At 44.6% G+C, this 24854-nt stretch overlaps 1 protein-coding gene across 1 annotated transcript; it reads right to left on the bottom strand.

Annotated features, from left to right (window-relative positions):
* Window positions 1-6230: 6230 nt before the first annotated feature.
* TMEM106B (transmembrane protein 106B) lies at window positions 6231-17845 on the bottom strand. The gene is made up of 8 exons (XM_040431280.1): window positions 17721-17845; window positions 14957-15178; window positions 13566-13629; window positions 11737-11896; window positions 9937-10077; window positions 9796-9845; window positions 9482-9535; window positions 6231-7350 (listed from the first exon to the last, which is right to left on the bottom strand). Exons 2-8 carry the CDS (start codon window positions 15168-15170, stop codon window positions 7218-7220), a joined length of 816 nt encoding a protein of 271 aa, XP_040287214.1. The 5' UTR covers window positions 15171-15178; window positions 17721-17845; the 3' UTR covers window positions 6231-7217.
* Between the last annotated feature and the right edge of the window lie 7009 nt (window positions 17846-24854).

Here is a 24854-nt window from a genome sequence, read left to right as displayed (position 1 = left end):
CTGCTGCCTGGCAGCACCCGATCTCTTACAGGGGGCCATGATCAGCACAATTAACCCCTTCAGGTGCGGCACCTGAAGGGGTTAATTGTGCTGATCACGGCCCCCTGTAAGAGATCAGGGCTGCCAGGCAGCAGGGGGCAGACCCTCCCCAGTTTGAATATCATTGGTGGCCAGTGCGGCCCCCCCCCCCTCCCTCTATTGTAATAATTCGTTGGTGGCACAGTGTGCGCCCCCCCCCTCCCTCCCTCTATTGCAATAATTCGTTGGTGGCACAGTGTGCGCCCCCCATCGGCCCCCCCCTCCCTCTATAGCATTAACAACATTGGTGGCCAGTGTGCGGCCTCCCATCTCCCCCCCCCCCCCCCATCATTGGTGGCAGCGGAGTTCCGAGATCGGAGTCCCAGTTTAATCGCTGGGGCTCCGATCGGTAACCATGGCAACCAGGACGCTACTACAGTCCTGGTTGCCATGGTTACTTAGCAATAGTACAATAGTAGAAGATTCATACTTACCTGCTGCTGCGATGTTAGTGTCCGGCCGGGAGCTCCACCTACTGTAAGTGACAGGTCTGTGCGGCGCATTGCTAAATGAACCGTCACTTACCAGTAGGAGGAGCTCCCGGCCGGACACGAACATTGCAGCTCCCAGGTAAGTATGAATCTTTTACTATTGTACTATTGCTAGTAACCCGCTGCCACCAATGATCGGGGGGGGGAGATGGGAGGCCGCACACTGGCCACCAATGTTGTTAATGCTATAGAGGGAGGGGGGGGCCAATGGGGGGCGCACACTGTGCCACCAACGATTTATTACAATAGAGGGAGGAAGGGGGGGGGGGGCGCACACTGTGCCACCAACAAATTATTACAATAGAGGGAGGAAGGGGAGGGGGGGGGCCGCACTGGCCACCAATGATATTCAAACTGGGGAGGGGGGGGGGGTCTGCCCCCTGCTGCCTGGCAGCCCTGATCTCTTACAGGGGGATATGATAGTACAATTAACCCCTTCAGGTGCGGCACCTGAGGGGTTAATTGTGCTGATCACGGCCCCCTGTAAGAGATCGGATGCTGCTAGGCAGCAGTCATGTACACAGTTTGTAGTATATTCTAACTAGAAGCGTCCCCATCACCATGGGAACGCCTCTGTGTTAGAATATACTGTCGGAAATGAGGTTTCACGATCTAACTCATATCCGACAGTATATTCTAACATAGAGGCGTTCCCATGGTGATGGGGACGCTTCAAGTTAAAATATACCATCGGATTGGAGAAAACTCCGATCCGATGGTATAAAAGGGACTCCAGACTTTACATTGAAAGTCAATGGGGACGGATCCGTTTGAAATTGCACCATATTGTGTCAACGTCAAACGGATCCGTCCCCATTGACTTGCATTGTAATTCAGGACGGATCCGTTTGGCTCCGCACGGCCAGGCGGACACCAAAACGACTTTTTTTTCATGTCCGTGGATCCTCCAAAAATCAAGGAAGACCCACGGACAAAAAAACGGTCACGGATCACGGAAAAACGGGACCCGTTTTTGCGGACCGCAAAAAAATACGTTCGTGTGCAGGAGGCCTTAACTGCAGGTTTTCACTCAAGAACGCTGCGGCGAGATGTTCACCTGTAGCAGATAACCTGCAGATTTTTATTCCAGGCTCACAATAGCAGTCCTAACAATAAAAGTCCTGTACGTGGCCCACTATGGACCGATCCGGCGCCGGTGGACATGAAACAACGGGGACAGATGTCACTTTTCAACAATCTTTATTGTAACTTGTGCCATAGAAACAGAACTGCAATTACCGAACACACAAGCTCATTAGTGTTGTTAATTAATTACGTAAAATACACGAGTCGCGCGGTTTACTCGCGTGCGCCAAGATCGCACTATTTACATGGAAAAATCATGAGGGCATTCAGTCCTTCCTAAACAGTGAGCCATCTTTATCTATAGTGGGCAGGTCATCAATAGCAGCCATGTTACTTAAAGGGGATCTCCATCAAAATTTATTTTTTCAAAAATATGGTTGATAGAGTAGTAAGAGGCCATGGTATAAGTCCTGTCAAGTCTTTTTGGCTTTTCTCTGCTCTTAATTTGGTGTCAATTCTGGATTGAGCTCAAGACTGGTTGCTAGGGACATGCTTCCTGTTGACCAAAATGACTTTTTTCACGGACCCATTGACTTGAATGGGTCCGCGAACCGTTGTCCGTGAAAAAAAAAAATAGGACAGGTCCTATTTTTTTGACGGACTGGAAACACGGATCACAGACGACAAACGGTGCATTATCCGAGTTTTCAAACGGACCCATTGAAAGTCAATGGGTCCGCAGAAAATCACGGAAAACGGAACGGACACGGAACACAACAACGGTCGTCTGCATGAGGCCTTACAGTGCTATATTTTTATTTCTTTTTTCCATAACTCGGACAACCCCTTTAAAAAAGACTAATTGCTACTTTCAAACATGACTGAGCTGTTCTCCTCATAACTGGATTGGCAGCAGCAAAAGTGATCGCTCAGATGAGCACTAGCCTGGTATGACTACTGCCGAACTAAGAACAGACTGGTTGCTAGGGACAAACTTCATGAAGATATTGAAATGAATGGTTGCTAGGCAGCATATTCTCTAGGAATAAGACTAAGGCTACTTTCACACTTGCGTTGTTCTTTTCCGGCATAGAGTTCCGTCACAGGGGCTCTATACCGTAAAAGAACTGATCAGGATTATCCCCATGCATTCTGAATGGAGAGTAATCCGTTCAGTTTGCATCAGGATGTCTTCAGTTCAGTCGTTTTGACTGATCAGGCAAAAGAGAAAACCGTAGCATGCTACGGTTTTATCTCCGGCTAAAAAAACTGAAGACTTGCCTGAATGCCGGATCAGGCATTTTTCCCCATAGGAATGTATTAGTGCCGGATCCGGCATTCAGAATACCGGAATGCCGGATCCGTCCTTCCGGTATGCGCATACTGAAAAAAAGGTGAAAAAATAAATGCCGGATCCGTTTTTGCCGGATGACACCGGAAAGACGGATCCGGCATTTCAATGCATTTTTTCGACTGATCAGGCATTTTTAAGACTGATCAGGATCCTGATCAGTCTTACTAATGCCATCAGTTAGCATACATTTTGCCTGATCCGGCAGGCAGTTCCGGCGACGGAACGGCTTGCCGGATCTCTCTGCCGCAAGTGTGAAAGTAGCCTTAACATGACTCAACTTCATCCCATAGTTGAATCTGCAGTACCAATAGTGAGAAGCGTTTTTGGCCATAGGCACACAAGACTAGTCCTCATCTAAAGACTGGTTGCTACGGACAACCTTCCTGAGGAATGGTTGCTAGGCAGCATATTCTCTAGGAATAAGACTAAACATGACTCAACTTCATCCCATAGTTGAATCTGCAGTACCAATAATGAGAAGCAGTTTGGCAATCGGCTCACTGAACAATCCTCATGGTTGCTAGGGACATATTTCCTGACAACCGTTTTGAAAAGACTGGTTGCTAGGCAGTGCATTTATTTTTTTTTTTTTTAGCAATATATATGTCAGTCAAATATGACTCGTGATGACAGTCGTAACAGTGATAAGCAGTTTGGCAGCAGTCACACCAGACTAGTCCTCATCGAAAGATCCTGTATTAATCAGATTTTTCTCAAAATAAATGTAGGCGGAGTCCCCCTTTAACAGGATTTAATCAGCAATTCACTATTCTGACATTTCGATCACATGTCTCAAACAAGACCGCTGGCTGCTGGGGGTCAGAAACCAATGGAGTGAATGGGAGCTGATCAAGAACACAAATTTTGACAGAAAAACTTCATTTCAAGGAGTTTCATTTTTAAATTCAGGCGCAAAATAAGTGCTTTTTATATTATATCCTGAAGATATTGAGTTTGGTGCAGAACTCTTTACATAACACGTCACCATTTCACTTCAATATGGCAAAAAAATAAAATATATATATTAAAAAATGGCAGCCTTCAACTAGTAGGTCATTTAAAGGGCAACTCCATTCTTAATTAATTTTACATTTCTTCCACCCTCCTTTTCGATACGGCTTTCTTGCCTAGCTAGGAGTATTTGCAAATATTAGTGCTACATGGATTTCTTAGGAGGGGGAGTGTGCAAAAAAGTATCAGGTTAATGTGCAATATAAAGGGACCCCTTTACACAGGACCCGTCAACCCCCCCCCCCCCCACCCAATGCTATACCCATGACCTGTCCTCTATGTGCTGTATCTGGGAGACCCCAAATTATTATTCCTCCTTGCGGCTTTGACCAAATCCCAGTGGTTTATACACACATGGCCAATAGAGGGCGCTCCTCTCTGCCTTGGTCCCCTGTAAGCATAATAAAAATCTTCAGCAGATAAGATGGGACTGATCGTAGATCCTTAAATTTACCTACAGGAACCCATCAATCCTAAATTCTGGAAGTCCCATAACCAAGGACTGCTCCCAGAAATGCCCCTTTAAATGCAAATGTACATTAGCCACGCCCCTTGGTGGTTCTTTTCATGAGGCAGGCCTGCAGCAACCAGGACCGTTGGCGTATTCCAAGTAGCAGCACGGCGCCATCTGGTGGACAGAAGGGAAACGAGATATGCTTCGACTATCTGTTTTTAGGCTAAGAACTCGTCTTGGTCCATTGCACCAGGGGGTCTAAAGGGTTAAAAAAAAATTGCTACTAGTACAAGAGCGATATGCCCAGATTGTGGTCACCAAGAACATCATGGTCAGGAGGGTCCAGGAAGATTCCCCCAGGGTTCTAGGACAAATTGTCTCTGTAAACTTCCCTTTAAAACTGCCTTCCTTTGAAGATCTGGACAGCAGAAATTTGTGGAAAGGCACTAGAAAAAAGTAGCACAAAAATAAAAAAATAACAGGCAGCAGCAGTTTTTTTTTTTTAACTTGACTCATAGATGACTTCAACTATCTGATAGAGACTGGACGCTGGGCACCTGATGGACAGAGATCAGGAGCCTGAAGCCACCTGAGATCAGTGTATGAGAAAGTAGGACACTTCTGATGAGAAGCGGGTGGACCATGAGCCCGAAGACTGTGGTGGGGGAACAACCAATGGACTTCTAGGACTGGGGAACCACTGGCCAGAAGTAGTCTAGGGCAAGGTCAAGGAGGTAATCAAGATAAATACTGAAGCATGGAACCTAAAAGCCACTAAGGAAGGATGCCCTAGAAAAATCTAAAGGAACCCCCCACCACCACCACCTTTTCTGGCCCACAATCTGCTCCATACGTACTATGCTAAACCTAATACCAGCCTAAAGTCGTCTCCTCTGGCATTGGCAATTCTGCAGGTATGAAATCAGAAGGGAGCTGGGCGCCCAATGGTTATTCCTCGGGGGTGGAGCATATTGCTCCTCTCCTTCTCCCACCTTCTGGCTCCTTTAGCAGTAGCATGACTTGTCTCTAGGGCAGGTACTTCACTGCCGTCTCCTAAACTTCTGCAGATAGCATTTCTCCAGGCGTCTATTTAAAGGCCCGCTGGACACTTGGCAGTCAAGTCGCAGGGTGGCGCACTGGTCACCTGCAGAAACTGCAGAAATAGCCGTGGCCCATCATATCCCGATTAGATACACTTACTCATACAACGTATCTAAACTTCTCTCTCTCTGCAGGTTCCCGAGTCGGTGACTGGGTGTACTGTGCCCACCCATTATCTTTATCTCAGTGGTGTCTGGCATGGCTGGATCCAGCAGATGGCTATGGGGCCCCGGCGGAGAAGGATCTAATATAGTCTATCAAAGATCAGCGGCACCCAAATAGCCGCTTATCTCCCGTTAAAAAAATAGCATGTGTTCAGCTTGCGGAGGCATGCCGATTTAAAAAGAACGTGCTGGGACTTGCAGTTCATCAATAAGAGCACATCAATAGCAATGACCACCTACAGCAGGCAGATACACGCGCCCATATAGTGCAACCCACAGCCGCTATAGCGTGGGGCCAGAAAGAACTGTAAATGCTCATTCATACAATGATCAGAAGACGAGAGATACAATAATCACAGGGTCAATCATTAGAACGGATAAAACCAACTAACAACTTCAACATAAAAAATAACAAAGTGGTCAGAGGGTGCAGTGATCGTTACACTGGTTTACCAGGCACCGCGGGCTAAACAGACGACAAAATTACCCAATCAAGGTGTAAAAAAAAATAGAATAAAAACACAAAAGATGACCGTTTTTGCAAAAAGACGTCTGGTTGGCATCCAAAATGGGTAATATTACAGCTCCCAGGGTCCTGAATGGTAAGCCTGCTTCATGATGAATTACTTTGGTGGAGGGGGTCCATCACTGCGTAACCCAGAACATTTAGAGGGGGCTTGTATATAATAAAAAAAAAAAAAATATGTCTGTTTTCGTTAGGAAACAGCGCCACTCTAATCTATGGCCGTGTCCAGTACTGCAGCTAACAGCCCACATACAAGAATGGTAGAGGCCATGTTTTCCTAATTATATACCTCTCCTTTAAGTACAGAGCAGTATAGTAGATGGTGCAAAGGCCTCAAGGGAATCATACATCAATGTCAGAACGCTGCAAGGAAAGCAGGCGGCATTTATGTCGTTGGCAGTGAAAAGTTATGTCTATAGGGCCAGGATGGCAACATTGACAAAAAAAAAAAAAAAATATAAAAAAATTCCCCAAAAGCAGCCATATTGGTTGTCACCCAGCTTTCTCAAGAAGAGATCCTAAAGATGTTACAAAGAAACGGTAGAAAAAAAACCGAATAACCCATATTAATGGATCTTTTTGCCGTACGCTCTAATGTTCGAAAGCGAACATAAGACGTGTTCCTAGGAAACAAAAAGCATAAAAAGAAAAAAAAAAAAAAAAAAAAAAAAATGATTATATCCGTGCCGTCATAAAACCTAGAAAAGAACTAAAATGATAAAGAATAGTTAAAAAGAAAAAGTAAAACCATGACTATAGTTACTATGTTACCGCACTGCTAAGACACAGAGAACATGTTACTATATACACACACACTTATGTTGTACGCGGGGTCCGAGGTACGAACCTCACCATATGACCTGTGAATGGAAAGCCTCGGCCATGGATTTCAGGGTTAGATCCTAGTCTAGATGCACCAAGAAAAGCCGCCTGCTCCAACTCAAACAGCCAAACCGAACACGCGGCTGCGAAAAACCCGACACCGCTCGCGTCTCTTCTCCAACCTCAGACGTTATTCATGCTTGAAGATGGAGCGGCTTAACTGGCCAAGGTGGTAGGTAGCGTTACCGCCGCAGTCCACGTACTGGTAGACTTCCTGGGACAACTGCTCCGGATGACCCAGATACGAAATGGTCACCGTTACCCTGTGCATGATAGGAAAATATTACTAACTGCATGTAGAGGGCGAGACATGAGAAAATACTTCCTATTCATTCACATAGAGGGCAGTATTATAGTAGTTATATTCTTGTACATAGGAGCAGTATTATAGTAGTTATATTCTTGTACATAGGAGGCAGTATTATAGTAGTTATATTCTTGTACATAGGAGCAGTATTATAGTAGTTATATTCTTGTACATAGGAGCAGTATTATAGTAGTTATATTCTTGTACATAGGAGCAGTATTATAGTAGTTATATTCTTGTACATAGGAGGTAGTATTATAGTAGTTATATTCTTGTACATAGGAGCAGTATTATAGTAGTTATATTCTTGTACATAGGAGGCAGTATTATAGTAGTTATATTCTTGTACACAGGAGAAGTATTATAGTAGTTATATTCTTGTACATAGAAGGCAGTATTATAGTAGTTATATTCTTGTACATAGGAGCAGTATTATAGTAATTATATTCTTGTACATAGGAGCAGTATTATAGTAGTTATATTCTTGTACATAGGAGCAGTATTATAGTAGTTATATTCTTGTACATAGGAGCAGTATTATAGTAGTTATATTCTTGTACATAGGAGTAGTATTATAGTAGTTATATTCTTGTACATAGGAGCAGTATTGTAGTAGTTATATTCTTGTACATAGGAGGCAGTATTATAGTAGTTATATTCTTGTACACAGGAGAAGTATTATAGTAATTATATTCTTGTACATAGGAGCAGTATTATAGTAGTTATATTCTTGTACATAGGAGCAGTATTATAGTAGTTATATTCTTGTACATAGGAGCAGTATTATAGTAGTTATATTCTTGTACATAGGAGTAGTATTATAGTAGTTATATTCTTGTACATAGGAGCAGTATTGTAGTAGTTATATTCTTGTACATAGGAGCAGTATTATAGTAGTTATATTCTTGTACATAGGAGGTAGTATTATAGTAGTTATATTCTTGTACATAGGAGCAGTATTATAGTAGTTATATTCTTGTACATAGGAGGTAGTATTATAGTAGTTATATTCTTGTACATAGGAGGCAGTATTATAGTAGTTATATTCTTGTACATAGGAGGCAGTATTATAGTAGTTATATTCTTGTACACAGGAGAAGTATTATAGTAGTTATATTCTTGTACATAGAAGGCAGTATTATAGTAGTTATATTCTTGTACATAGGAGCAGTATTATAGTAGTTATATTCTTGTACATAGGAGCAGTATTATAGTAGTTATATTCTTGTACACAGGAGCAGTATTATAGTAGTTATATTCTTGTACACAGAAGCAGTATTATAGTAGTTATATTCTTGTACATAGGAGCAGTATTATAGTAGTTATATTCTTGTACATAGGAGCAGTATTATAGCAGTATATTCCTGTACATAGGAGGCAGTATTATAGTAGTTATATTCTTGTACATAGGAGCAGTATTATATTAGTTATATTCTTGTACATAGGAGCAGTATTATAGTAGTTATATTCTTGTACATAGGAGCAGTATTATAGTAGTTATATTCTTGTACATAGGAGCAGTATTATAGTAGTTATATTCTTGTACATAGGATCAGTATTATAGTAGTTATATTCTGGTACATAGGAGCAGTATTATAGTAGTTATATTCTTGTACATAGGAGGCAGTATTATAGTAGTTATATTCTTGTACATAGGAGCAGTATTATAGTAGTTATATTATTGTACATAGGATCAGTATTATAGTAGTTATATTCTTGTACATAGGGGAAGTATTATAGTAGTTATATTCTTGTACATAGGAGCAGTATTATAGTAGGTATATTCTTGTACACAGGAGCAGTATTATAGTAGTTATATTATTGTACATAGGATCAGTATTATAGTAGTTATATTCTTGTACATAGGGGAAGTATTATAGTAGTTATATTCTTGTACATAGGAGCAGTATTATAGTAGTTATATTCTTGTACATAGGAGCAGTATTATAGTAGTTATATTCTTGTACATAGGATGCAGTATTATAGTAGTTATATTACTGTACATAGGAGCAGTATTATAGTAGTTATATTCCTGTACATAGGGGTTATCACTGTAGTTATATTCATATTCTTACAGGAATACTTACTGCATGTTCACCACAATGTTATGAACCTTAATACTTGGCAGCGTGCAGTATGTGCTGTGGAGAACAAAATTAAAACAAATCATATGTAGAGGATATAGAATAGTAACACATACATATAACACCTTCTTAGGAGATGTTTAGTATAAGTAGCCTGGCAGCTGCCATGGCGGACCCTCTCAGGCTGCGGTATTAATTAACCATAGAGGTAACAAGTTGAGTATTTAGGGATCAGAGTGGGGTCACAGCTCTCGGCCCCTCCACTTAAGTTACAAGGTGCACATAATGTTTATGAAGTAGAGGATAGAGATACTCACTACATGTAGTCAAACTCCTTCCCGATTTTTGTAGGGACGGTGTAGTCAATCTGCAATTACAAAAGGAAAATTAATCAATCAATCCCCAATCAACCGGCACCAAGACAAAGCCCCTCCTCCTCAGAGCTTGGCGTGTCTTACTTGTTTTGTATCTAGGGGCCCGATCTTGGTTACGTTGTTTAACTTTGACTTCCCGATGACGGTTTTATAATACTGCACCTGTCCGGTGATGTTCTCCACCTCTATAGGGTAGAAGTTGTTGTTGGTTATATTCAATGTGTTCTGGGAAAAAAATAAAAATTAAAATCAAGACGACAAGTCAGGTCAACGTGAGACAATTGGGTCCCAAAATTTAGGGGCTTCATAACCGTTTTGCAGGGGTGTAAGACTGGTGAGGATAAAGAAGCATCAGCATGGAGGTCCAGCACTACCTGATATCACTGGAGATGAATATACCAAGACTAAGGGTCCATTCAATTGTCCGGGAATGTGTCCGCACCCGTTCTGCGGACCCATTCATTCTCTACGGGGCAGGAATGGATGCGGACAGCACACAGTGTGCTGTCCGCATCCGCATTTCCGGAGCGCCCCCCCCGATCTTCCGGTTCGCGGCTCCTGAGCAAAATAGAACATGTCCTATTCTTGTCCGCAATTGCCCGTAGCACGCCCCTTCTAAGCAAAGGATTCATTTTTACCTGCTCCCTGCCGCTCCGCGATGCCTCCACTCTGTCCAGCGTTTCTTCTGGCGCTGCATGGGCATGGTCACATGCTAAACTGCAGCCAATGACAGAGAAGCAGCACAGCACCACTGAAGCCAGTCATTGGCTGCAGTGGAGCATGTGACCATGCCCATGCAGCGCCAGAAGAAACGCTCCACACAAGGGCTCATGCACACGACCTTTGACTTTGACTGGAATTTCAGTTTTTATTTTTTTTGCGGCTCCATCGAAGTGAATGTGTGAATGAAGTGAATGAAGTGAATGAAGCAGCATATGGGCTGCCCAAAAAGACAGAAAGGAAAAAATAAATATATATATATATATATATATATATATACACACACACACACACATTTGTGTGCATGAGCCCTAAGTACGAATCTTCTGTTTACAGAGGCAGGCTGCAAGCGCTTGCTAAAAAAACTGAGACCTCTGCTTCCTGTCAGTGAATGAGGATACTCTTGTCTACATCCAGAAAAACTGGAGCAGACCCGATACGGTTCACAGAAGATGAGGTGGAAGTCACTGGTTCCCTGTGAGCTGAACACATCAGTTGCACAATTCTCACTTCAGTGCTGATAGTTTGCTACAATGTATCACTGCAGGGAAAAGTCTCCAGTGCAGTGTGAGAAATCCTCAGCGCTGCAAAGGGTTAGATCAGAGCAGGACTTCACCTAAAATGTTTCCGGTCACTGGCAGCAAGCAGAGATCTTGGAAATGGTAGTGAATGGACACCCAGAGCTTTAGTTACAGAAATCTGGAAAACCCATCTAATAGACTGGTGAGGTAACTGATATTGGGGGAAATGTATAGTTTTTTGTACCAAGGGTGGATGGCCTTACAGAGCACATGCCAGCAGGATCAACCCCACTAAACCAGGTATACTGCCCCTGCTGATTTAAATGACACCTGTCTTGTTAAAATCTGATGAGGCGTTCAAGAGTAAAGAAAACTTTTATTCTTTATGCAAACGACAGCTATAGGTGCACAAAGGGGCCCCTGGGTGCTCCTCAGGTTTCCAGTGCTGGCCACGCCCCTCAGTGCACCGAAGGCCTCATTTGCATTAAGAATAAAAGCATTTTTTACTTGTAAACGTCACAACCGATTTCCACAAGACAGGTATCAATTTAATCAGCAGGATCAACCCTAGTGGACAGCGTGGTTGGTTTAACGGGGTTGATCCTGCTGACGGGTGCTCTTGGAGCAAAACCAAGATACTCACTGTGATGTTAAGATACACAGACGGCCCGCTCTCATCATACGTCACGATGACGGCCTTAACGCCAACATACTGCACGTCCACTGAGCGCGGGAACAGGAAGAATACCGCCAGTCCAGAAAGGAGCAAGCAAACAGTGACCGATACAGTGACGTACAGCTTCCTGCAACGAGTGTAAAGAGACACAAAGGGACTTTTAGTTTTATAAAACCCATTCCACCCCTAAATAAAATTATTCCACTGGGAAACACTTGAAAATTCGGACTTGGTAGCAGTTAACACCATCCACGCCACAATCAGAGGCTTCCAGGGTGGTGAGGTCTACACTGCTGAAGATGCTTCATCGAGACGTAATCCTTCAAGGAACAGTCCGCTGCCCCCAACATCAAGATCTACGGGTCCCCCAGGTGTAGGGTGCCGTTAGACCGATCTACTATGTGGCCAACAATCGGACCCCGTCAAACATGAGCCACTGGTGGGGAGGTCATTAAGATCTGAGCTTCATACTCCAGAGGTGCGCTGGAGTAAGATGCGCCAAATTTATTTAAAGGAGCAGGACTCTTAAAAGGGTTGTCCCACAAAAAAAAAAGAAAAAAAAATAAGTTTCAAAGCCGCACCTGGATCTGAATACCTTTGTAATTATACAAAATGTTTAAATTATATGTAAGTACTGAGTTATTCAATAACACGTCTCCTCATTTCTCTGTCCGCTTTGACGAGATGGTCGCACATGCTCAGTTCCACCCTCCAACTGCCACCAGCCTTATCTACGGTTAGAAGCTGTGACAGCTAAAAGGAGAAAGGGAATGCCATCCAAGTTGTGATAGGGAAAGGGCTGCAGCAAAAAGTACACGCCCCCTGAGCTGTGATAGGGAGAGAGCTGCAGCTGAAAGGACATGCCCCCTGAGCTGTGATAGGGAGAGAGCTGCAGCTGAAAGGACACACCTCATGAGCTGTGATAGGGAGAGAGCTGCAGCTGAAAGGACACACCTCATGAGCTGTGATAGGGAGAGAGCTGCAGCTGAAAGGACACACCTCATGAGCTGTGATAGGGAGAGAGCTGTAGCAGAAAGGACACACCTCATGAGCTGTGATAGGGAGAGAGCTGTAGCAGAAAGGACACACCTCATGAGCTGTGATAGGGAGAGAGCTGTAGCAGAAAGGACACACCTCATGAGCTGTGATAGGGAGAGAGCTGTAGCAGAAAGGACACGCCTCATGAGCTGTGATAGGGAGAGAGCTGTAGCAGAAAGGACACGCCTCATGAGCTGTGATAGGGAGAGAGCTGTAGCAGAAAGGACACACCTCATGAGCTGTGATAGCGAGAGAGCTGTAGCAGAAAGGACACACCTCATGAGCTGTGATAGGGAGAGAGCTGCAGCAGAAAGGACACGCCCCCTGAGCTGTGATAGGGAGAGAGCTGCAGCAGAAAGGACACGCCTCATGAGCTGTCAGATTGAAATAAATCTAGCAGAACAATTGGAGCACTGACTGGGGAGATCTCTGGATCCATGTGAGGTCCAGGGCTGGTTCTAGCTTTGTTAGAAAGAGGTTGGCATGTCCAATAGGAGGTCGGATTTTAAATTTTTTAAATTAATCATGGGAGAACTCCTTTAATAAATTTCGTTAATCTTCTAGCAGTCTATTCCCTAGAAAAGCAGTTTTGGGCGTAAATTATGGGGAAAAAAAATCCTGCGAATCCTCATCAATGTGAAAAATATTGTAAATTTTTGTGAAAAAACCAACATGTGTCAAAACTTTCTACTACTGCCCAGATAACGTGGTAAATTCTCCTCATTTTTGGTACTTCACACACACACAGTAACACTTACGTTCTTCTGGGGCGCAGTCTTTGATCACTGTAGGGGATCAGAGCCACAAGCTGATTTTCCCGACCTGTAATACAAGAAAACCGTCACTCCTGGCGAAAAAATTCAAAAGCGTTTAACACGTGAAATACCGTAATCCAGAACAGTGACGCCTCAGCCCAGCTGGGGAAATGGAAATGACAAATCTCCCAGTGCTTCACCATTAACAAGGCAACTTAGAGGTAAATCTCCGGGCCCCTCCCCTCTACCACGACCACTCCCCCTCATTGAGGCCCCTCCCCTCTACCACGACCACTCCCCCTCATTGAGGCCCCTCCCCTAAGTCTACGAGCAGCATTTCCCTGATGATGATCTTTTTCGCTCTGGTCGTTGCAGTTTATAATTGATCTGACCTTACTGCGGTCATAGAAATGGCCTCTCCATGTAACCCTAAGTTCACACTTGCGCATTTTACAGCGCGTTCGAACGCGCTGTAAAACGCATAACCGATGCAAACCAATGCTTCCCTATGGGACTGGTTCACATTTTCGCGTTTTACAGCGCGTTCGAACGCGCTGAAAAACGCCCGACGCATAAACAAGTTCTTGAGCTTCTTTGGGGCTTTTTGTCGCGCGTTTGCGGCCATAGGACACTGCTGTCAAGCGGGTAATACGCGCGTTGACTATGGACAAAAACGCGCGACAAATACGCGCATATCAAATACGCTCAGGTCTGAACCCAGTGTAATGATTTCCTGTGGGGCTTATGCCAATGAGCAGAAGTCAATCTAAACAAGCAGAGCTTCAGTATAAAGCAAAGGGGATAGACAGTACAGCAGCCCGAGCCTCTGATGAAACAGGGTTACAGACTACCTAAGACTCAGACAGACAAAGCAGGTCAACGGGAGCCGCTCAATATAACACGTATCCCACCAAAAAAGTGCAATCGGACAGATTTTAAAGTGTGAGGCAGGAAGCACAGAACTGGTGAGCGCATTTCACATTCTCGCCATGGCTCGCTCACTGTATGTTACGCTCTGTTAAGCGCCTCTAATCACATTACTCCCATGAAATACAACCGTCACGGTGTGCACGTTCCCATAACCGTTCAGTTTATATGCGACCTGTAATACCGTGGGCTGTAGGAATACAGGGCAGCATGCAGGCACCAGGACAGGGTAGCTTAGAACTTAAAGAGGTGTTCCGGTTGTTTCAAGCTATCCCATATCCACAGAGACAGGCGAGTACAGCGCTCGGCTATCCCCGAATCCCCATGGAAGTCGACCTTCCTTCTTCTATGAGGTCGTCTTTATATCACAACCCCCTAGAGCAATCGGACTAGATCTGAAGGGAGACGGTCATCCTGAAATGGGCGCGGCTCCGGCAACTTTTTTGCGAATGACCCCCACATCTCACCTCTTGGGATGCGTCCTGTTCCTTGGCAGGTGGCGCAGGTCACGCTGTCCTTCCCGGTGAACTCCACATATGGGAAATGGGAAACATCTCCGTTCCTGCCGTCCTCGTGAGTGTCTGACTGAACGAGAGCGCTGGTGTCGTCAGAGGATACACCGCCATTGTTCATCCCGTCCTTCGGCGCGTGCTGCGTCATGCGAGAATACGACTTCCCCATAGTGGAGACTGGAAGAAAAAGACATAAAATGCAATATGCAATGTGACGGATACGGGTGACGCTTGTGTGCGTGAGGCTAAAAACGGGCGGTCACCAGAGCCCACCATCATGAGGCCCGTTGGACCCGGCTGCTAGGAACCTGCGGAGTAAGGCCTCACGCACACAAACATATTTTCTTTCAGTGTCTGTTCTGGTTTTTTTGCAGACTGTATGCGGAACTATTCATTTTAACGATTCCGCAAAAAAAAAACGGAAGTTACTTCGTGTGCATTCCTTTGTCCGTTATGCAAAAAAATAAAGCATGTCCTATTATTGTCTGCATTACGGACAAGGATAGGACTGTTCTATTAGGGGCCGGCTGTTCCGTTCTGCAAAATACTGAATGCACACGGACGTCATCCGTATTTTTGGCGGATCCATTTGTGCGGATCGCAAAATACATACAGTCGTGTGAATGAGCCCTAAGGCAGCAGAAAACAGGTGTGAGTTCACAGGGAGCAGATCTGTCAGATGCCAAGGTGCAGCAAGAGAGTAAAACAAGCCAGAGTCTGAGCCAACACAAAGCAGGAGACAAGAGGTTAATCCAGAAACAAGCAGAGGTTAATACACAGGACGGTCCAGGAGACGGACCAGGGGCCGGGAAAACCAGGATCACAGGCACTGACAACAGTAAGGGCTCGAATGACATCCCCTCCTAGGAGTCCTAGCCGGACTGTCCCCGTGTCTGGACTCATTAACAGGTCAACCAGCCGGGGCAACCGGAAGAGCCGTGTGCAGGAATGTGGCTGGGCAAGTTCCTGACCCAGATACTACATACACATACCATCACACATATTACATATCCATCCTCCATACACACACATATTACACATATCCATCCTCCATACACACACATATTACACATATCCATCCTCCATACACACACATATCCATCCTCCATACACACACATATCCATCCTCCATACACACACATATCCATCCTCCATACACACACATATCCATCCTCCATACACACACATATCCATCCTCCATACACACACATATCCATCCTCCATACACACACATATCCATCCTCCATACACACACATATCCATCCTCCATACACACACACACACATATTACACATATCCATCCTCCATACACACACACACATATTACACATATCCATCCTCCATACACACACACACATATTACACATATCCATCCTCCATACACACACACACATATTACACATATCCATCCTCCATACACACACACACATATTACACATATCCATCCTCCATACACACACACACATATTACACATATCCATCCTCCATACACACACACACATATTACACATATCCATCCTCCATACACACACACATATTACACATATCCATCCTCCATACACACACACACATATTACACATATCCATCCTCCATACACACACACACATATTACATATCTCCATCCTCCATACACACACACACACATTACACATACACATCCTCCATACACACATTACATATCCATCCTCCATACACACACATATTACATATCTCCATCCTCCATACACACACATATTACATATCTCCATCCTCCATACACACACATATTACATATCCATCCTCCATACACACACACACACATTACATATACATCCTCCATACACACATTACATATACATCCTCCATACACACACATATTACATATCTCCATCCTCCATACACACACATATTACATATCTCCATCCTCCATACACACACATATTACATATCTCCATCCTCCATACACACACATTGCTGATCTGCACCCGCTCCACTACTGGAGGTTTTCTCCGGGGGCCCCCCTTCCATAGGTATCATACTATATCTCATCGGATGGGGGAGGAGGGGTGAAATCTGGGTGAGCTGACAGGTCTCATTCTCTTATTCTACTGACAGATTAATAGAAACAAGTAGAATCTGAATTTGCTGCAGCTTTGGCTGCGACTAGTGACAGGAACGGCTTTTCACTATAAGGAATTGTAAGACAAGCCATCAGGGCAGTATTATAGCTGTACCGCCACCAGCAGCACTCCTACTGTTGCCATACTACAACTCCCAGTGTGCGCCATTCACTTCTACGCAAGTCCCGAGAGTGGGCTAGCAAGTGTGCATACTGGGAGTTGTAGTTTCGCTGCGTCCATGGTGACATCACACAGCCTGCTATTTAAATGATCAGGGGGGGGGGGGGGGGGGTCCCCACATTCAGACCAGGGAGCTGCAGGGTTAAACCTGTACATAGAGACACGAGGGGGGGGGGGGGTGTTCACAGGAGACTGACTACAAGACCCTCCATCTAAGACTATAAAACCAGAGGCACTCAGCAGGACACTGTGGGGGTTGTAGTCACATTGCCTTCCATCCACTCCAGCCCCTGCCACACTACAAGTCCCAGCAGGTCCCATCACAGCTGGAGGGGAGCACAGGTGGCCCCTCTCCTGCTTGGTCTGCTCCGAGCCTGGCAGTGATACAGTCTCGGGGCTGGTGACGTCACACTGGAGGGTCGCACCAGCCTGTACTCACTGTACGGGGGTCTCTGGCCGTCGGTGTGTCTTCTCCGTCTCCTCAGCTGCTCGGTGCTGCTCTCTCTCTCTGTTATGGAAGAAGGCCTCTCCTGGTGACGTCACACACTACGGGGAGGCGCACGGGACAAACTAGTCCCAAGAGCGCCCGAGTCATGGTGATGAGGTGTGAGCAAAGGTCTGTGTGCGCTGCAGGGTGTGTACAGGTGTCAGCAGTGGGTGCGGTATATCATGAGGGATATTTATACTACAGGGTGATGACAGCAGGGGACTGAGGAGAATAGGGGATAGATGGAAATCCACTGAGGAGCTTCCTCCCTGATAATTGATGGCTCCATGTGATGCAGCAATAGATAGAAGCCCAGGACAGCAGCAGGTCCACTGGATAGAGCTCCAGGAAAAGCAGAAAACATTTGCAGCTCTCCACAATGAAATCAGAAATGGTGCGGTATTTGTTGCTGCAGTATTTACTGCTGCGGTATTTGTTACTGCGATATTTGTTGCTGCTGTATTTATTGCTGCGGTATTTATTGGTGCAGCATTTATTGCTGCCGTATTTGTCGCTGCGGTATTTGTCGCTGCGGTGTTTGTCACTGCGGTGTTTGTTGCTGCAATGTCTGTCGTCGCGGTGTTTGTCGCCACGGTGTTTGTCGCCGCGGTGTTTGTACTTGCGGTATCTGTCGCCGCGGTGTTTGTCGCTGCAGTGTTTGTCGCCGCGGTAATTGTCGCTGCAGTGTTTCTCGCCGCGGTATCTGTCGAGGCGGTGTCTGATGCTGCGATGTTTGTCGTTGCGGTATTTGTCGCTGCGGTATCTGTCTCCGTGGTGTTTGTCGCCGCAGTATTACACGTCAGATCTTTCTTCACAGTTTTTCTTGCTTGAGAAAGGCTCTTGGGGCAGAGCGGACATCTCGGTGCGGAGCAATAGATACTTCTCTATTTCTGATTTCATTCTAGAGAGCGGCAACTTTTTTCTTTTTTTAGGCTTCTTTCACATTATCCGTCCGGCTGTTCCTGGTCCGGCATTGCTGGATTCTACGGTTCATCATCGGTTCTCCATTGACTATAGTGGTATCCGCTATCCTGCATAAGTACCAGCAAATACCGCCGCCGGAGCAGCCGCTCAGATCAAACATACCGGAGATGTGAAAGTAGATAGAAAAACAGGCCGCGCTCTCCGGATGTCACGTAAAACTGGGTGCGAGCATCTGTGATCCCGATTAGTTATCCCAACAGTGTCCAAGGAAAACTGCAGCACTCCGCTGAGACCTGGCGGGATGCACTTGTTGCACTTTTATTGAAGCCATTGGAGATCTACAGTTTTCCTTAGGTACAGTATCTCACAGAAGTGAGTCCACCCTCACATATACAGCATCTCACAGAAGTGAGTCCACCCTCACATACAGTCATGTGAAAAAATTAGGACACCCTTTGAAAGCATGTGGTTTTTTGTAACATTTTTAATAAAAGGTTATTTCATCTCCGTTTCAACAATACAGAGAGATTAAAGTAATCCAACTAAACAAAGAAAACTGAAGAAAAGTCTTTTCAAGATCTTCTGTAAATGTCATTCTACAAAAATGCCTATTCTAACTGAGGAAAAAGATAGGACACCCTTGCCCCTAATAGCGAGTGTTACCTCCTTTGGCTGAAATAACTGCAGTGAGACGGTTCTTGTAGCCATCTACCAGTCTTCGACATCGGTCTGAGGAAATTTTACCCCACTCCTCAATGCAGAACTTTTTCAGCTGTGAGATGTTTGAGGGGTTTCTTGCACGTACAGCCCTTTTCAAGTCACCCCACAGCATCTCAATGGGATTCAAATCTGGACTTTGACTTGGCCATTCCAGGACTCTCCATTTCTTCTTTTTCAGCCAATCTTTGGTTGATTTACTAGTATGTTTTGGGTCATTGTCATGTTGCATGGTCCAGTTCCGCTTCAGCTTTAATTTTCTAACTGATGGTCTCACATGTTCTTCAAGCACCTTCTGATACACAGTAGAATTCATCGTGGATTCTATGATGGTGAGCTGACCAGGTCCTGCTGCAGCAAAGCAGCCCCAAACCATGACACTTCCACCTCCATGCTTCACAGTTGGTATGAGGTTCTTTTCTTGGAATGCTGTGTTTGGTTTACGCCAAACATGTCCTCTGCTGTTGTGTCCAAATAATTCAATTTTGGACTCATCTGTCCAAAGAACATTATTCCAGAAGTCCTGGTCTTTGTCAACTTTATCTCTAGCAAATGTCAGTCTGGCCTCGATGTTTCTCTTGGAAAGCAAAGGTTTCCTCCTTGCACACCTCCCATGCAAGTTAAACTTGTACAGTCTCTTTCTGATTGTAGAGGCATGTACTTCTACATCAACAGTAGCCAGAGCCTGCTGTAGTTCTCGAGATGACACTTTAGGGTTTTTGGAGACCTCTTTTAGCATCTTGCGGTCTGCTCTTGGGGTGAACTTGCTGGGGCGACCAGTCCTGGGCATGTTGGCAGTTGTTTTGAAAGCCCTCCACTTGTAGACTATCTTCCGGACAGTGGAATGGCTGATTTCAAAATCTTTTGAGATCTTTTTAAATCCCTTCCCAGACTCATAGGCTGCTACAATCTTTTTTCTGAAGTCCTCTGACAGCTCTTTTGCTCTCACCATGGTGCTCACTCTCACTTCAACAGTCAGGAGCACACCAAACTAAATGTCTGAGGTTTAAATAGGGCAAGCCTCATTCAACATGCAGAGTAACGATCTACTAATTATGTGCACCTGGTGTGATATACCTGTGTGAGATCTGAGCCAATTTAAGAGGGAATACATGTGAGGGTGTCCTATCTTTTTCCTCAGTTAGAATAGGCATTTTTGTAAAATGACATTTACAGAAGATCTTGAAAAGACTTTTCTTCAGTTTTCTTTGTTTAGTTGGATTACTTTAATCTCTCTGTATTGTTGAAACGGAGATGAAATAACCTTTTATTAAAAATGTTACAAAAAACCACATGCTTTCAAAGGGTGTCCTAATTTTTTCACATGACTGTATACAGCATCTCACAGAAGTGAGTCCACCCTCACATATACAGGATCTCACAGAAGTGAGTACACCCTCACATATACAGTATCTCACAGAAGTGAGTCCACCCTCACATATACAGTATCTCACAGAAGTGAGTACACCCTCACATATACAGTATCTCACAGAAGTGAGTCCACCCTCACATATACAGGATCTCACAGAAGTGAGTACACCCCTCACATATACAGTATCTCACAGAAGTGAGTACACCCTCACATATACAGTATCTCACAGAAGTGAGTCCACCCTCACATATACAGCATCTCACAGAAGTGAGTCCACCCTCACATATACAGCATCTCACAGAAGTGAGTCCACCCTCACATATACAGCATCTCACAGAAGTGAGTCCACCCTCACATATACAGGATCTCACAGAAGTGAGTACACCCTCACATATACAGTATCTCACAGAAGTGAGTCCACCCTCACATATACAGTATCTCACAGAAGTGAGTACACCCTCACATATACAGTATCTCACAGAAGTGAGTCCACCCTCACATATACAGTATCTCACAGAAGTGAGTCCACCCTCACATATACAGGATCTCACAGAAGTGAGTACACCCCTCACATATACAGTATCTCACAGAAGTGAGTACACCCTCACATATACAGTATCTCACAGAAGTGAGTCCACCCTCACATATACAGCATCTCACAGAAGTGAGTCCACCCTCACATATACAGCATCTCACAGAAGTGAGTCCACCCTCACATATACAGCATCTCACAGAAGTGAGTCCACCCTCACATATACAGGATCTCACAGAAGTGAGTACACCCTCACATATACAGTATCTCACAGAAGTGAGTCCACCCTCACATATACAGTATCTCACAGAAGTGAGTACACCCTCACATATACAGTATCTCACAGAAGTGAGTCCACCCTCACATATACAGTATCTCACAGAAGTGAGTCCACCCTCACATATACAGGATCTCACAGAAGTGAGTACACCCCTCACATATACAGTATCTCACAGAAGTGAGTCCACCCTCACATATACAGTATCTCACAGAAGTGAGTCCACCCTCACATATACAGCATCTCACAGAAGTGAGTCCACCCTCACATATACAGCATCTCACAGAAGTGAGTCCACCCTCACATATACAGGATCTCACAGAAGTGAGTACACCCTGACATATACAGTATCTCACAGAAGTGAGTCCACCCTCACATATACAGTATCTCACAGAAGTGAGTACACCCTCACATATACAGTATCTCACAGAAGTGAGTCCACCCTCACATATACAGTATCTCACAGAAGTGAGTCCACCCTCACATATACAGGATCTCACAGAAGTGAGTACACCCCTCACATATACAGTATCTCACAGAAGTGAGTCCACCCTCACATATACAGTATCTCACAGAAGTGAGTGCACCCTCACATATACAGTATCTCACAGAAGTGAGTCCACCCTCACATATACAGTATCTCACAGAAGTGAGTCCACCCTCACATATACAGTATCTCACAGAAGTGAGTACACCCCTCACATATACATTATCTCACATAAGTGAGTCCACCCTCACATATACAGTATCTCACAGAAGTGAGTCCACCCTCACATATACAGTATCTCACAGAAGTGAGTCCACCCTCACATATACAGTATCTCACAGAAGTGAGTCCACCCTCACATATACAGGATCTCACAGAAGTGAGTACACCCCTCACATATACAGTATCTCACATAAGTGAGTCCACCCTCACATATACAGTATCTCACAGAAGTGAGTCCACCCTCACATATACAGTATCTCACAGAAGTGAGTCCACCCTCACATATACAGTATCTCACAGAAGTGAGTCCACCCTCACATATACAGTATCTCACAGAAGTAAGTCCACCCTCAGATATACAGCATCTCACAGAAGTGAGTCCACCCTCACATATACAGTATCTCACAGAAGTGAGTCCACCCTCACATATACAGTATCTCACAGAAGTGAGTCCACCCTCACATATACAGTATCTCACAGAAGTGAGTCCACCCTCACATATACAGTATCTCACAGAAGTGAGTTCACCCTCACATATACAGTATCTCACAGAAGTGAGTCCACCCTCACATATATAGTATTTCACAGAAGTGAGTCCACCCTCACATATACAGTATTTCACAGAAGTGAGTCCATCCTCACATATAAAGTATCTCACAGAAGTGAGTACACCCTCACATATACAGTATCTCACAAAAGTGAGTCCACCCTCACATATACAGCATCTCACAGAAGTGAGTCCACCCTCACATATACAGTATTTCACAGAAGTGAGTCCACCCTCACATATACAGTATTTCACAGAAGTGAGTACACCCTCACATATACAGTATCTCACAGAAGTGAGTCCACCCTCACATATACAGGATCTCACAGAAGTGAGTCCACCCTCACATTTACAGTATCTCACAGAAGTGAGTCCACCCTCATATACAGTATCTCCCAGAAGTGAGTCCACCCTCACATATACAGTATCTCACAGAAGTGAGTCCACCCTCACATATACAGTATCTCACAGAAGTGAGTCCACCCTCACATATACAGGATCTCACAGAAGTGAGTACACCCCTCACATATACAGTATCTCACATAAGTGAGTCCACCCTCACATATACAGTATCTCACAGAAGTGAGTGCACCCTCACATATACAGTATCTCACAGAAGTGAGTCCACCCTCACATATACAGTATCTCACAGAAGTGAGTCCACCCTCACATATACAGGATCTCACAGAAGTGAGTACACCCCTCACATATACAGTATCTCACATAAGTGAGTCCACCCTCACATATACAGTATCTCACAGAAGTGAGTCCACCCTCACATATACAGTATCTCACAGAAGTGAGTCCACCCTCACATATACAGTATCTCACAGAAGTGAGTCCACCCTCACATATACAGTATCTCACAGAAGTAAGTCCACCCTCAGATATACAGCATCTCACAGAAGTGAGTCCACCCTCACATATACAGTATCTCACAGAAGTGAGTCCACCCTCACATATACAGTATCTCACAGAAGTGAGTCCACCCTCACATATACAGTATCTCACAGAAGTGAGTCCACCCTCACATATACAGTATCTCACAGAAGTGAGTTCACCCTCACATATACAGTATCTCACAGAAGTGAGTCCACCCTCACATATATAGTATTTCACAGAAGTGAGTCCACCCTCACATATACAGTATTTCACAGAAGTGAGTCCATCCTCACATATAAAGTATCTCACAGAAGTGAGTACACCCTCACATATACAGTATCTCACAAAAGTGAGTCCACCCTCACATATACAGCATCTCACAGAAGTGAGTCCACCCTCACATATACAGTATTTCACAGAAGTGAGTCCACCCTCACATATACAGTATTTCACAGAAGTGAGTACACCCTCACATATACAGTATCTCACAGAAGTGAGTCCACCCTCACATATACAGGATCTCACAGAAGTGAGTCCACCCTCACATTTACAGTATCTCACAGAAGTGAGTCCACCCTCATATACAGTATCTCCCAGAAGTGAGTCCACCCTCACATATACAGTATCTCACAGAAGTGAGTCCACCCTCACATATACAGGATCTCACAGAAGTGAGTCCACCCTCACATTTACAGTATCTCACAGAAGTGAGTCCACCCTCACATATACAGTATCTCACAGAAGTGAGTCCACCCTCACATATACAGTATCTCACAGAAGTGAGTCCACCCTCACATATACAGTATCTCACAGAAGTGAGTCCACTCTCACATATACAGTATCTCACAGAAGTGAGTCCACCCTCACATATACAGTATCTCACAGAAGTAAGTCCACCCTCACATATACAGCATCTCACAGAAGTGAGTCCACCCTCACATATACAGTATCTCACAGAAGTGAGTCCACCCTCACATATACAGTATCTCACAGAAGTGAGTCCACCCTCACATATACAGTATTTCACAGAAGTGAGTCCACCCTCACATATACAGTATCTCACAGAAGTGAGTCCACCCTCACATATACAGTATCTCACAGAAGTGAGTTCACCCTCACATATACA

The sequence above is a fragment of the Bufo bufo genome, chromosome 5 (genome assembly GCF_905171765.1).
Source record: "Bufo bufo chromosome 5, aBufBuf1.1, whole genome shotgun sequence".
Classification (NCBI taxonomy): Eukaryota; Metazoa; Chordata; class Amphibia; order Anura; family Bufonidae; genus Bufo; species Bufo bufo.
Note: the sequence above shows the minus strand (reverse complement) of the source record. Positions and strands in the feature narration are given on the sequence as shown.